The sequence below is a fragment of the Polistes dominula genome, unplaced genomic scaffold (assembly GCF_049000335.1).
Source record: "Polistes dominula isolate Pdom_NZ unplaced genomic scaffold, Pdom_raw_medaka contig_49, whole genome shotgun sequence".
NCBI lineage: Eukaryota > Metazoa > Arthropoda > Insecta > Hymenoptera > Vespidae > Polistes > Polistes dominula.
The window spans coordinates 5,747,086-5,761,650 of NW_028300914.1; the positions used below are offsets into that span (position 1 = coordinate 5,747,086).

The 14,565-nt window shown below is 29.0% G+C and overlaps 4 protein-coding genes across 7 annotated transcripts; 1 reads left to right on the forward strand and 3 right to left on the reverse strand.

Annotated features, from left to right (window-relative positions):
• Nucleotides 1–100: 100 nt before the first annotated feature.
• CPSF2 (cleavage and polyadenylation specificity factor subunit 2) lies at nt 101–3,321 on the reverse strand. 2 transcript variants are annotated; one of them, XM_015318380.2, is made up of 10 exons: nt 3,014–3,321; nt 2,763–2,922; nt 2,326–2,677; nt 1,936–2,246; nt 1,596–1,855; nt 1,324–1,530; nt 873–1,242; nt 607–795; nt 346–483; nt 101–268 (listed from the first exon to the last, which is right to left on the reverse strand). In XM_015318380.2, exons 1-10 carry the CDS (start codon nt 3,160–3,162, stop codon nt 176–178), a joined length of 2,229 nt encoding a protein of 742 aa, XP_015173866.1. In that variant the 5' UTR covers nt 3,163–3,321; the 3' UTR covers nt 101–175. The 2 variants fall into 2 exon arrangements, with proteins under 2 accessions (XP_015173866.1, XP_015173867.1); XM_015318381.2 differs by having other exon boundaries at nt 1,324–1,509; nt 3,014–3,311.
• Nucleotides 3,322–4,030: 709 nt separating this feature from the next.
• Pef (penta-EF-hand domain containing protein peflin) lies at nt 4,031–5,292 on the forward strand. 3 transcript variants are annotated; one of them, XM_015318146.2, is made up of 5 exons: nt 4,031–4,137; nt 4,216–4,255; nt 4,368–4,532; nt 4,617–4,895; nt 5,003–5,292. In XM_015318146.2, exons 3-5 carry the CDS (start codon nt 4,373–4,375, stop codon nt 5,095–5,097), a joined length of 534 nt encoding a protein of 177 aa, XP_015173632.1. In that variant the 5' UTR covers nt 4,031–4,137; nt 4,216–4,255; nt 4,368–4,372; the 3' UTR covers nt 5,098–5,292. The 3 variants fall into 3 exon arrangements, with proteins under 3 accessions (XP_015173632.1, XP_089026036.1, XP_015173630.1); XM_089169910.1 differs by lacking the exon at nt 4,216–4,255; XM_015318144.2 differs by having other exon boundaries at nt 4,077–4,255.
• Nucleotides 5,293–6,965: 1,673 nt separating this feature from the next.
• Nucleotides 6,966–9,063, reverse strand: LOC107065002 (protein meiotic P26). The gene is made up of 5 exons (XM_015318258.2): nt 8,580–9,063; nt 8,147–8,382; nt 7,823–8,040; nt 7,539–7,739; nt 6,966–7,445 (listed from the first exon to the last, which is right to left on the reverse strand). Exons 1-5 carry the CDS (start codon nt 8,783–8,785, stop codon nt 7,227–7,229), a joined length of 1,080 nt encoding a protein of 359 aa, XP_015173744.2. The 5' UTR covers nt 8,786–9,063; the 3' UTR covers nt 6,966–7,226.
• Nucleotides 9,064–9,209: 146 nt separating this feature from the next.
• Nucleotides 9,210–14,479, reverse strand: LOC107064998 (dyslexia-associated protein KIAA0319). Its single transcript, XM_015318252.2, is given in 15 exon segments — nt 9,210–9,972; nt 10,056–10,202; nt 10,275–10,451; nt 10,527–10,628; nt 10,705–10,842; nt 10,845–11,024; nt 11,104–11,203; nt 11,278–11,468; nt 11,556–11,704; nt 11,779–11,890; nt 11,957–12,556; nt 12,653–13,039; nt 13,121–13,290; nt 13,358–13,778; nt 13,883–14,479. Coding segments are annotated over 13 exon segments (2,844 nt in total). The 5' UTR covers nt 13,774–13,778; nt 13,883–14,479; the 3' UTR covers nt 9,210–9,972; nt 10,056–10,080.
• Nucleotides 14,480–14,565: the final 86 nt, after the last annotated feature.

Here is a 14,565-nt window from a genome sequence, read left to right on the forward strand (position 1 = left end):
AATTAATCTACATTGCATAATTTTATTTGTAGAACAAATACATTTAAATATTATGAAAAGAATTTTTATTCTTTGAAAAAAAAATATATGTAAGAAATAATTAAAGTAAAAAACATAATATTTTATTAGCATAAATATTTTGTATAATAATTTATTTTATTTACATAACTCATATTTATACAATTGCATATTGCTCATATAGCAATTCACGTACTTTATAATACTCCTCGGAAATACACCCTTCTAAAATTACTTTTCCTGCTTCGTGCTAGAAAAAAATGACGTAATTATTAGCACAAATGTATTTATAGTTTTATACAAACAAAAATAATTGTAAACACAAACCCTTCTGACAGCGATAGTATTGTTACAACACCATAAAACTCCTCCACTAAATTCTGATGGAATATTACTCCTATTTAAAACTTGCTTAAAGTCAGATAGTTTAAGTTCATTTATAAATGTAGTTTGATGTCCAGGAACCTATATATTATATTATAATATGTATTATATATATTATATTATATATACCTATATATTATATTATAATATGTATTTTGATATACGTTTACTTATATGTGTAATCATAGTTGTTCAATCTTATACCTCATTTAGCAATAATGGTTCAAGCGTAAGTATTTTATCGCTATTTTCTCCTATTTGACCGTTTTCAGCTACAGCATCTCGACAAACTGGATCACGAGCTGCAATCATAGCATCTACCCACGCAACCTCTGAATCACCTTTCCCTTTTGAAAAATTTAATCCACTTACTAAAGCATCTGTCAAACGAACCTGATTAGAAAAAAAGTTATTTTAATATATCAATAAATAATTTCTTTTTATAATTATTATCATATATTCAATTTTACTTGGTATATATGAGTTTCAGTTGTAGCGTCTAACGTTTCTCCTCTTGCAGGTGTAAAAACGCGTGCACCGGCGCTTTGAGCTTGTTGCGCTAATATTTCCGTATCTTTTTTGGATCCCCTAACAAGAACGACCCGTCGTGGCCTTAATTGTGCTAAAATCTTTTGTAGAGATTCACCATCCGATCTTCCTTCAAAATCAATATATGTAACGGATGCATTGACTGTCATTGTGCGCATAACTTGCATGCATTTTGTTGGAATATCGGTAGGTATTTCTGGGTGATGTAGGGTTTCTTCTTGTTTTGTTTCGACATTTTCTTTATTATCTTCTATCTCTGGCATGGTCTCTGCTATCTTATAATCTTCTGGTCTGTTATATAAGAAATAATTTATTATTGTAATAAAATTGTTTAAAAAAATTTTTACATAAATTTAAACGGAAACACTTTACCTTATAATTTCACCATATTCATCTATCTTAATTTTTTCTTCAATGAATGGAAACATAGGATGTTGTTTTTTATTTTGTTTAAAAAAACCAGGCTTACTCTCTTGTTTTACCAACAAATCGTGTTTCCCTCTTCCACTCCCTACTTCTATTTCGTCTTCCGACTCCGAGCTAACATCTGCAGTTTCCCTAATATAACAATTCCTCAAACTTAAAATAAAGTTATTATTTCCCACTGAATAGTAAATAATATACATATTCAATATTAAACGTACATTTGCTCTTGTTTCATTTGTTCTTGTCTTAATTTTTCTTTTTTTAAATATTCTTCTAATTCTATACCCTCCAATTTAATACGCTTTTTAACTTCTAAAGAAATATTTCTGTTTCCTCCTTTTTCTACTAAATCTCTAGCGAGTGTTCCAGGAGATGTTCTACTTGTTATTATAATGCTGTTCTGTGGATTAGTACACCACTGAAGAAAAAGTTCCCGCGAGAAACCGCATTCCATATCCGGAGTACTTGCAAGTACTACCTAAAATTCATTTTGTAACGAATATAGCTTTAAGCTATTTATTATTTTTCTTAAGAAAAAAATATTTGATAGTTTTATACCTTTGGGCTTGGAACTTGAGTTAATTCAGCCATACTATGACAAAGTTGTAAATGCTTAAATTGAAAAGGATTATTTCTAGCCCCTTCGAAACTCCTCATCAGTTTATCACTCATCCATTCAATTTGCGATTTAGCAAACTCGACTACATTATAACTGACATTGTTCAAAAGTGCCAATGAATAAGCAAGAAGTCCGGATTCTTTATTACGCCATAATTGATCTAACATGTGTGCCAGTTCTAACACTCGTCCAGCTGTATCCACGCTAACAAGAACATTTCCGCCACCTCTTAAGGTTTGTAAAATATTTGCTTAGAACAAAAAATAAATTACTAAATAAATGTCATTAACATTAAGAGAGAATGCATTATTGTATTAATAACAACATACTCATTAATTTTTCATCTCTAGTTCTACGTCTAGCTTGTTGATATGTGGCATTAAATGCATCTGTTATGAGCAACGATGGTCTTTGCAATCTTTCCAATTCACATCCATTTAAATGACGTTCTTTCTTATGATTGAAATCAACAGCATATATTATATCTTCTTCTCCTACTTTAACTATTTTCCATATCGTTCCACCGATCATGTGTCCTGCAGGTAAAGGTGTTAAAGTAACACCATAGCCTTTACCTTTCATTGATATGCTTTGATTATATTTCAATTGTACTATTTTATCAAATGCAGCGTCTACATCGTCCAAAGTAAATAAATCAAAGTCTTCCATGTTATGACGAGACTAAAAAAGAAAGAAAATTTCAAAAGAATTTAATAATGTATAAAGTAAACTGATATTTAAATATTTTTTAATACAAGGATACTACCTGATACATGTCGTACATAAACATTTGTCCCATTTTGTAAACAGGTATAGTCGCATAAATAGGACAATTTAAACCGCATTTTCCAACTAAGTATGGCAATGCTCCTAAATGCAACGGATCTGGATAGGAAAGTAAAACTGCATCTATTTGATTAACATGTCTAAAAAAATCAACGTAAACAAATTAAATCTTTTAGATTAGAAAAAAAAGATAATATTAATATTAATCTCAAATATAAATGAATTATGTACCTTTTTAATTCTTTTATAAAATCTTGATCAAAATTTTCATCCCACCCACAATCAAGTAAGATTCTTAATTCATCGACTTGTAATATGTAACAAGGCGGAGACTCGTCCATTGCTCCTGATATAGCATGAAGTTTTATTATTGATGTCATTTTGATTCTCTGTTTAAATTATTTCTGGAATAACTCTCTTAAAATTTAATAATTTTTTCATCAAAACAAACTTTCATTTGTAGGTTATTCCAATCCAAAACACTACGAAACATATGCAATGCCCTCTGGTATGTAACCAATGAAAGAATCGATAAAGATCTAACAAGAATTACTAAAACAAAAGAAGAAATTACAAACTTTAATGAACGCTACAACTCCCGTTTAGCTAAACATCCAAATTATTTAGCACAAAAATTGCTAGAAAATAGGGTTCTACCCTTCCGATTTAGAAATAAGATTTGGTTAATTAATAATTTTGTTATCCTACGAGAGTGATGTATGATTACACTTATCATTATAACTTTTCTTATATTTACAATTTATGTTTATGTATCACGTTAGCATAAATTACCTATAATTGTTGAAAATTGATTGTATTTTCTTCTACTAATAAAACATAAAAAATTTATAAGTTATACTTTTTTATAATCACAAACTAAAACAATAATATTCCTATGTTACATTTATACGCCAGAAAATTATTTAAAAAATATGTGAATAAATATAAATGTTTAATTTCGGTTCAGAAATGTTCAAAAACAATAATTAATCATTAAAAATATATTTGAATTACAAATGATAAATGCTCCCTCTAAAATTTTTCATATAAATTGCGGCCCGAATTTGTGCAGAGATTACACATAAAATTGCACTAATAAAGGTTTTAATTGTTTATATGTTAAATATAATATTTGTTAATAAGTGTCAAATATTTTTGGTTTAATAAAAATTTGATGTTTGTGATTAATTTTTCTGTAATAAACCAGTGACCTTCTTAATTTGTTTTTTAAGATTTTCCCGCGCGTATTTTCAAGGTTAATTGGTTTACATTGGGTGTATTAGTTTAGTCAAATCTATATGTAGTTTATCTCACATGCGCAACGTTTTGTTGTATATGTCGTGACACTGCAGCAGGTACTTTTTCTAAAGCATTCATCAATGTGCAATTAATAAGTGCCTGACAGTAATTATATTTCTTTTTATTGTCATCAGCTGATCTGTAATTAAAAGCATAAAAGGAGTATAATTTGAAGTCAGTATAATCTAGTAAAGACGTATCATAAGTTCATTTCTGAACAACCACTTCGATATTTAAACTTTAAACTATTTATTCAGGTTCATATAGATCATTTTTTAATTTATAGATAAAATGTATGAACCAGAAGGTTTTATAAGACCAGAAGTGCAACAATGGTTTTCCTTAGTGGATAAAGATGGAAGTGGTCAAATTACAGCAACTGAATTAAAAGCGGCTTTAGCTAATGGAAAAGGTGGAACTTTTTCAGAATCAGCTTGTAGATTGATGATCAGTGAGTACAAAAATAATATATGTTTAAAGTATATTCAAATATATAGTACAGTAATTGATGATCATTTTTTATATTATATTGCAGGTATGTTTGGTAAAAAACAAAGTGGTTTTTTAGATTTACAAGAATTTCAAGAGGTATTTAAATATATCAATTCTTGGATTGATTTCCTACGTAATATTGATCTAGACCAGTCTGGAAGTATACAGGAATATGAATTAAATGCGGTATTAGAAAAAATGGGTTATAAAATTAGTCCTACATTTGTTCAATTTCTTATTAAGAAATGTGACCCCATTAATGGTCAAAGTATGAGTGTCGATCAATTTATTGTTTTTTGTATTCAACTAGAAAAGTTTACAGGTAAAAGAATTGTTGTATCAACTGTTGATAAAAATATACATTTTTATAAGATTATCAGTAAATATTGTTGTCATAAAATGATTATTTTAGTAATCATTGTCTTACAGGTGCGTTCAAAAGTAGAGATACGGAAAGAACAGGAACTATTTCTATTGGATTTGAAGATTTCTTGATGATAGCTTTTGATTGTAGCTTTAACTAAATATTTTATTAACTCTGATTAATGCTAATTATATTTAATTAATATTAAGAATGATCATTAATAATGATCATTAATAGTTTGCTTTCCCCATTATTTATCTTAATTATTCTACATTTTAAACTCTATATTATTACATTATTTTTATATATATAATATATAAATACATTATTTTAATAAATCTATATAAAAATATAATACATTAATGTTACATATTAATTTGTTCATTTAAATTTCGTGGGGAACATTTAGCTTCACTTTGTTTTAGTGACCCTATAGGAGGGACGCGCCATGTACATTGCTGGGGGACAGGAACTCGTGTAGTTACGTGATTGCGCGCAAATGATTCAACTAACCACAGCCGTTAATACATACTAAAGATAAACATGGCTGCGCGATGCAACGGAAGTTGTCCCCCCACATTTTCAGCCTACCAATGTACATGGCGCGTCCCTCCTATAGGGTCCCTATTTTGTTTTAGTGCCTAGTGCCATCTATAAGAGATATTTTAAATTAAAATTATATTTTATTCTGGAGATCTACCGTCTTCAGTATTTTATATTTTGATTAAAATTAATAAAATTTACTGGTACAAGTGCATTATTAATAATTAGTTTTATTTAATACTATAATTAGAAGTGTTATTAAAAGTGGTGTTTTGTTATTATAGCTCCTGATTGTCCTTCGAATTATACTTCTGTTAATATTCTAAGTAATGAAATTTTCACCAAAACAATATTTGTATATAATATTTAATTAGTGTATATTATTCTATATGTAATAATTAAATCCTGTAACTTTTAGAATGAATTTTCAAAATAGTACCTCAAATGACAACATCAAATGACAACATCAAATTAATTATAATATGCAGATTGAGATATCACATGACAATTTAATCGTTTATCTGCTAAACTTATGTAATTAATATATTTATTTAAGTATAATATAAGATTTTCTATTTAGGTATTCTGAAGATCCAATAAAATATGAATCAGACTCACAAGATCATGTATCTATATGGACAAAACAAGCTCGGAAAAGAATACAGGAATACGCTAGACTCTGGAGGGCTCGACAAATCTTAGATGCTATATCTTTTATTAATGAATTATTTGTTGATAGCTCAGAAATTGAAATACTGAGTCTCGTTAATGTCATTGCAAGAAGATTGAAATTTTTAGGTGTCCCAGACACTTTGGAAAAGAAACAAAATGGTAATCTATTTCCATTTTATATTAAAAACAAACAAATAATGAATAAGAGAAGGAATAGAAAATAATTTTAAAAATTACAATAATTTCTTATAGATATTGGCCATAATGAGAACAAATTATTTCCGTTGAATCAAAGACACGACGGTATTTACCATTGTTGTACATTTTGTTCGAGTGGTGGGAAAAAAGATGTTATCTGTGCTTGCGGAGGAAGAATGCCTGGTACGAATTAATCTATACATTTATATAGATATTTTTTAAATTAACATGTTAAGTGTCATATTGGTCACTAGTGATTGATAATATATTTTATGACCAGGCATGTGTTTGTATAGCTGACAAATTATTGTGGCTTAAATGAAAAGTTCAATAAAAAGGCTAGACACTTAACGTGTTAATATTGTGTTATGATAAATAATATATAAAAAGATGATTTAATAAAAGGTGGATATCATGGATGTGGACATGGACATGTTGGTCACCCTGGTTCTAACCATTGGTCTTGTTGTGGATCACTTTTACGAGATGGACATTGTTTAATAACTCGAAGATATAAATACCAGTTTTTACTATAATACTTACTGTACATCCTGTCGATATGTGGTTGAAGATGTTAGCTGCGAGTATTTCTAATAGATAATATTATTACATTAATTATTATTATCTATGTTTTATGTAAATGTACAAATACATATTATTTTCATTATAAATTTACATATATACATATATAATTGTTATGAATAACAATTTTCAAGTACTAAAAGCTAGGACATTGCATAACAGTACCTCAAATGACAGTCTTATAGTTAACGATGATATTTTTTCATCCTATTGTTTAAATCACATGACAATTTATCAAATATATAAAAATAAATACCATAAATATTTGTTTATAATATAAGGAATGTACGGTTGTTATTTAACGTACCATTGATCAATGAAATGTTCTTGCTCATTAAATATATCATTGGAAAATACATCTTCGCTGTAAGATATGAGTAAAGAATTTAAAAGTGTTTTTGCTTTTTCAAGCATCGTTGTTAAATACGCGGCGGCTCTTCTTCCAGCACCAATAGCATTTTCGCTAGCATGTCCTCTATGTTCTATACTCCACATACACTCTTTGCAACATATCTATAAACAGAATATTCAGAGTATTCGATAATATTTCTAATTAGATATAAATAAATATATTTCTTTTTTATAGAATAAAATGATATGTAAAACCTGTTGGCATGCATTGCAATAGTATCGCAACGCATTTGAGGTATGTATTTGACAAAGTATAGTGCGACGTATTCTCGTTGCTTCCCAAAGAGGTTTTACTATGTGTTTGCCTTGTTTTAATTCCATTCTTGTTTGTTCTTCATGCTCGTTACCACAATCAGAACAAAAGTTGCGCAAACACGCGCAACATTGTACAATTGCCTATAATTATCATCAAAATGAATTAACTTTATATATTAAATTTATTTCATTAGCAGTATTATATCAATAAGAAGCATACTTACAACTACTTCATCTGGACAAGTATCACAGAGTATCCTATCAGCCAATTTACGACGCATAGCATCCATGACAAGCCTATGTTGTAATGGATAATGCGGAGGTGGAATTATAAAATAAGTGCTTGATAGACAAAAATTACACAGGGGACATCTTTCATAAATATTACATATCGGATTAATGTTTTCGTTCTTCTGTAACTTACTTGAGTCAACATTATTAGCTATAAACCAAATTATAAAGTATAATTACCATTAAGGATTATACAAATCATCATTCGCTTTGGAAGAATATATTTAACGAGATATTGCATGACTAATTTCTCTTACCTTTTTCGATTAGGTCAAAGATGCAAGGAGAACACATGGCATGCAAGCAAGGAAGAAGTCTAGGTTCTCGCATTTTTTTACCACATCTTGAACATAAGAAATCTTTATTTTCATGAATATTTGGAATTATTTGCATTTTATCTTCTTTATTATGTTCACTGTTTAAATTTTCATTATCCGAAAACGTGTAGGAAAGCGAGCCTATTTTTTGTTCCATACTCCACCTTAATCCATTTCTTGCAATACAATCATTGTTAATTTTATAACATGAAGAGAGAGAGAGAGGGAGAGAAAAAGAATAAGAGAGTCTAGATTTTTCTTTATTTATAGCCATATTAAATAAGACAGATTACGTGTCTTTATTTATATATTTTGTATTGTTCATTAATTAAAAATATGATTTAAATTTATTTATAAATTTATATCGTGTTACCTTGCATCAGCACTTATGCGTTTTGATTCAATCGTAATAATTGATTGATTATTCCTATATTTTTTCTTATTGGTAAAATAAGTTACGTTTTCATTATTATTATATTTATTACTTTCGATTTCTTCTTCGATCGTTTTTCCGTTACTAAAACAATTCTTTTCCAATTGATTTTTAACAGAACAGTTCACCAATTCCATGAATTCCATTGATTTACTATTTATTATTTTAGATTATATTAAGATAATAAAATTAATTAAGTTTTTTTTAAATTACATTATTTTTAATAATTAATTTAGAATAAATTCGCGATACGTTGCTTTACTTCAGTAGGAATGTCTTATAGACTACTCTTCTCAATTTCAGTAGAGAATGTATCTGGTTAAAAATAACATTAAAGGTTGTTCACGCTGGTTTAGACACTTTTCTGCCTGGGTGATGAACAGCCTGAAGTAGATTATAGTATTTTGTGAGCGAAATAGAAAACAGATATATTCTATTTGTGTTTGGATTATATTTATATTTTATAAAATAAACATATAGGAAACATTGTCATAGTTTTTTTATCACATATTTTAACATCTAAAAATATATAGTATTAAAAAAAAGGAATACAAAATGAATTACTGCTAATCTAAATTGATTTGTTTATTTTTTAAATAAATTTGACATTTAATAAAATTTCTTTACCACGGGCACTGTGAATAATAAATTTTATTCAATGTTCATATACGTGTAAAAATAAGATTGGCGATGTAAATATAGAGGAGTAAATAGTATACATACAAATCGTTTACAGATAGAAGTAATTATAATATGTATATATTAATATTAATTTAAATATAATTCTTCAAGGCCGTAATTGTGTAATTTATAGAAACTTTCAAAATTTTTTTAGCGTTTTGTTGTAACATTGCTAATAACTACAGTTTATAAATAATTAGCAATTCAAAGTGCTAACGAATACGTAATAAAAAATTAATTTTCAAAAAGCGTAAAGAATATAGAATAAGATCAAAATTGATTTCTTCAAAATAATTATAAAAAATTCCCAAGGTCACTCCTCCGAGATCTTTTTTTGACTTGATTTACGCAAGGGAAAACGACATTTATCGTACCCTGTATAGTAATATTGCACTAATTTATAACGAAATCAATCATTTAAGTGCAATGAAGAGATATAATCGTTATATTTTTATATTCAAACATTATCTACTTTGTTCGGTCCTTTTTTTTACAAGTTTTAACTTTAAAGATGATGTTACTTTTTTTGTTTCATTATTTTAAGGTACTTAGTGTAGATTACAGCCCCATAACTGACTAGTACTGTATGTTTGGCCAAATGTACACACATGTGCGTTAATTATTTCAATATGATTTTGTGAACGCAATAATACTGGAACATAAAATATACATAATATCAGGATAATACACTATTCTATTTATAAAAAAAATCTTATTTGATTTTTAATGAATTACCTTAAATTTTCATTTGTTTTTACTTTCACAAACCATTACGAGTTTTACCATTTCTCATGTGACTATTACTTCTTGTCTTACAGTGTTCAAATAAGACGTCATAAGAATCAGCATCCGAATCTGACAATACCATTTTAGTGTGCGGAACTGTAAAATCAATTTTAATTAGCTGTAACAATTGAACATTTTACACAGCATATTAACACGCAAAGAATATACCATCATCTTCTGGTTCCGGTTGAAGAAGAGAATAACGTGCTAGCTTTTTCTTTGGACGCAATATTCTTCTCTTACTAGTGCACATTCTTTGACACATGCAGATAAGTCCCCAAACAAGTCCAACCCAACAAACAACCAAGGATAATAGGGCTATTAATACGTACAAAATACTCCAGTCTAAAATATACAATTGGAACATTGTTAATAATTAAACAACTTAATTATATCGATATATACAAAATATTAACATACCGCAATTTGATTCTCCATTACCGAAATATTTTTGGATTAAATTTTGCATCCAAAATGCTTCGCACATACATTGTCGTGTTTCTTGATCACACACCCCATGACCTTATTTAAACAAATATTTATTATTTTTCTTATTATGCTAATATTATCATAGTTATATTATATCCATGAAAATTACCTGAACAATTATTTTGACATAAAGCTGTATCAATATTTGCTACAGACAATTGTAACAAACCAGAATCTTGTTTGAGTTTCTGTTTCAATCTTTTTACTACCTCCGGACCAGACATCATTTCTTTGCCTCCTTTTTTTCTACGTAAAATATTAATACTGCTTTTCCTGTACGCGGTTCGGCTCTTAAATTTCGTACGACGATGGTAGCTTCATCTCGTAGCAACATTTGCAGTTTTACAACAAGAGAATTTTTTTGTAATTCTGTTAATACATTAGCGCCTATGTTTAATGTCAATTCTACCAAATGCAACAATTGAGGATCTGTAAATTAATTAATACGTTAATTAGGAACACTTATACATTTGGTTTCAATGCTATTTTATTTCAGAATATTACTTGCCTGGTTTTACAATGACAGATACGGTATCTTCGTTACTTAATCCTTGTTCATCTGTTACTTTCAGTTTAAAAAGATATCTGCCAGGCACGATATCCGTTAACTATTATCATTCAAAGAATAATTATTTATATTAATTCGTAATGTTATTTTATTATAAACAAAATAAATAATTACCATTAGTATTGGTGATTTATCTGTTCCTTCAATTATAGTACCAACCGCGAGACTTGATGATTCTCTTGTCCATAACCATTGTCCGATACGTAAATCATCAGAAGATTGAGAACCGTTAAGGATCAAGGCAACAATAGGAGCTATTATAACTTGATCACCACCAGCATTTGCTTTAGGTGCTGCATTTTTATCTTTTGGAAATAAACAATTAGATGAATATTATTTTAATATAAATAGTGCAAGGAGCTAAAGTTTTAATATGAAAATAGAATACATACTTTGTGTCACTTTAACGGCAACCGTATCAGAATCTGTATTTCCATTGTCGTCAATAACTGTTAGCTTGAATAGATAATCTCCTTTAGTTAATTTAGTTACATTTGTAATAGATTCATTTACTGCAGAAAAATCAACTATGCTGGGACCACTATAGTTATAGGAATACGTTAGCAGTGACATAGAATATAAAATATATTAAATATGTAATATAAATAATCTTACCTTATTTGTTTCCAACGATAAAAAACTATTTTGATATCGTCTTTGCTCTTTCTACCATCTAACACTGTTCGTGTCTCTGGCAATGCAATGGTTATATTCTCTCCAGCATTGGCTACAAGGAAATAATCGTTAAAATTATTATTAAATGAAATAACACTTAAATATAATGTTAACTAACCTTTTGGTGGTTTATTCGTAGGAGGTTTCACAAAAACATGAACTTCGGCTGAAGAAGACTGGCCAGAATCGTCGGTTACTTTGAGAACAAAAGTATACATTCCTTCAACTAAGTTTGATAAATGTAAGTAAGGGGTTCTGGTAAATTGCATGTCTACAGCTTTGTTTTGATCAGAAGGACTTTTTGTCCATTCCCAGCTTGCTATTCCTCTATCGTCTGTACTTAAGTTTCCATTAAGTATCAATGTATTTTGAGGTAAATAAATTATAACATCTTGTCCTGCGTTAGCACTCGGCGGATAATCGATTACTTTTAAAACAGTTATATTGGCTTTAGTAAAATTTGTGACATGATCGGAGTCTTCAACTGTTAGTTTAAAAGTATAGTTTCCAGCTATAAGATTATCTAATTGTAAAGTAGGAGTATCAACTAAATTAGGCTGATATCCAATAGGACCTTGCTGCAGTTCCCAATGATAAGAAATTATGTGATCATCGTCTTTACTCGTCGATCCATCCAATACAGCTCCAGTATTAGGCAATTTAACGACTTGCGAGGCAGGTGAAATTATAGCAATCGGTGCTTGGTTTATTCTCTTAGCTAGTATTTAGAAATTAAAAATAATAATTATTTTAATGTAAAAGATTTTGTAAGTTTTACAAAGTATTTAATAGAATATTTGATAGAATAACTTACGTGGTAAAACACTAACGTTAGCGTATGCTTCTCCATAAGCATTTGGGCTACTTACAGCTACTTTAAATCTATATAAGCCTTCTGATAAATTACTTAATTTAACAGTTATACGATTTTGATCGATCATTGTTCCTGTATGACCTTCCGGTTGACTAAGTAAACTCCATGCATAATTATAATGTTCATTTTCTTGTTCGGCAGGCATAGTGTATGCCGATAATGTTACTTCATTTTCTGGCAAGCGTACTTCTTTAGAAACTGCAGATACTAATAATTCTTTTAAGATAGGCTTCGCGGATGTAGTTGTACCTTTAGAAATTTGAGCATTCATTTGAGGAGTAACACCAAGTTCTGCATTTTCCATTTCATTTATCGCCATGCAAGTACCTATAATTTGAAATATGTCATTAGAGAATTCTTAAGATTAAATTAAATATGAATTTATATATAAAAAAATGCTATGAATACCAGCAATATTTCTTTTGAATCCCAAATCGCACCGACAAACGCTAACATCATCTTTTTCTTCGAGTCTGATACAAATTTCGTTAGGTGCACAGTCAGATTGGTACATGCAATTAATGGTATCTGTATCAAATACGATGCGGTTATCGTCGATGTTGTCCATTAGTAATGGTCTATAAAAATTATATAAATATTTTAGTATCTCGCAAGAGAATATCTTCAAATATATCAAATATTTACCTAGTTTCATCATTAGCTTGACTCAACAATTCGCTCCACATTTCATTGTCTTTAACCGGTTTGACCAAAACCATGCTAGGTGGATTTTCATTAGATAAATTAGGTCTGTATAATGGCAAGCACATTTTGGAATTAGTGCATTTCACGTGATAACACGTGTCGTTATGCATAAGAGCAACATTACAATGTAACTCATTACAGCACGTAGTGACACAACGTTCAATGTCTGTTACATCAGTCCGCGTAGTGAAAATATTTAAAGATAAATTTCCACGAGGCAAATATTTGGTAAATGCATGGGGATATAAGCTCGAACACATTTGCTCGAACACTGGATTTCCATCCCAGTCTGAATAATGTCCAATGCAAGCTCCGAATAAGAATAAATAAAGTCCCAAGTGATAAATACAAAACATTTTAACTGCAATCAACGAAAGGAAAGATTTAATCAGAACTGATTTATCAGTTTTATATATTCTAATCAATTCTGGTGACCATAAAAATCAATATATTCTTATCGCTTACCTTATATGATATTTTTTCAGAAGAACGATAAATATTTCACTGTAAAATTAAGTTATAGTCTTAAATGTTCTAACATACAATACGTGTAACAGTTTATACATAAACTGCATTCACTAATAGCCGACCATTCGTCCCTGCGACATTATTATAAAATAATTCGCAGCTGTGTACGGTGAATAAGGCTTATCATATATTATTAGCATTTTATTATCATGACCAGCAGCTAATCAACTATAGGGGTAATTATCATACTTCCTGCTAAGTTAGAGGAAGGAAAAGTTTTTAATAATGACTGATATAATACTGGTTTGATATTTAAATGATTAATAACATCAATTCCATCATATTTGATTAATTATTTAGATATTTGTTGACTTACATAGAAATTAAAAAGCTTGTTTCCAACAAACAATAATATTTTAATTTCGTTTATATTCTTTTATTAACACCTGCATCATCACTTGCATATACTATTATGCGCATGTGTTCAGATAAAATGTAGATGTCGACACTAGTCAATCAACAATCAAACTTGATAATAAATCTGAAAATGTCCAAGGCCATGAAATTAAACTAAAAAATATTTGTGGCGTCTCGCACCTAGGGATCCTGTAGGAGGGATGCGCCATTCATACTCAGCTCATGTGCCATTGGCTGAAAATTTTGGGGGACCGCTTGAATTT

Coding starts and splice junctions, on each gene's coding strand:
- Pef (XM_015318146.2), top strand. CDS start 4,373: ATGTATGAACCAGAAGGTTTTATAAGACCAGAAGTGCAACAATGGTTT. Junction 4,533..4,616: donor AGCTTGTAGATTGATGATCA/GTGAGTACAAAA, acceptor ATTATATTGCAG/GTATGTTTGGTAAAAAACAA. Junction 4,896..5,002: donor TCAACTAGAAAAGTTTACAG/GTAAAAGAATTG, acceptor ATTGTCTTACAG/GTGCGTTCAAAAGTAGAGAT.
- CPSF2 (XM_015318380.2), bottom strand. CDS start 3,162: ATGACATCAATAATAAAACTTCATGCTATATCAGGAGCAATGGACGAG. Junction 2,678..2,762: donor TTATGTACGACATGTATCAG/GTAGTATCCTTG, acceptor TTTCTTTTTTAG/TCTCGTCATAACATGGAAGA. Junction 1,243..1,323: donor GAATATGGTGAAATTATAAG/GTAAAGTGTTTC, acceptor CTTATATAACAG/ACCAGAAGATTATAAGATAG.
- LOC107065002 (XM_015318258.2), bottom strand. CDS start 8,785: ATGGAATTCATGGAATTGGTGAACTGTTCTGTTAAAAATCAATTGGAA. Junction 7,740..7,822: donor CTTGTCCAGATGAAGTAGTT/GTAAGTATGCTT, acceptor TGATAATTATAG/GCAATTGTACAATGTTGCGC. Junction 7,446..7,538: donor ATTGCAATGCATGCCAACAG/GTTTTACATATC, acceptor TTCTGTTTATAG/ATATGTTGCAAAGAGTGTAT.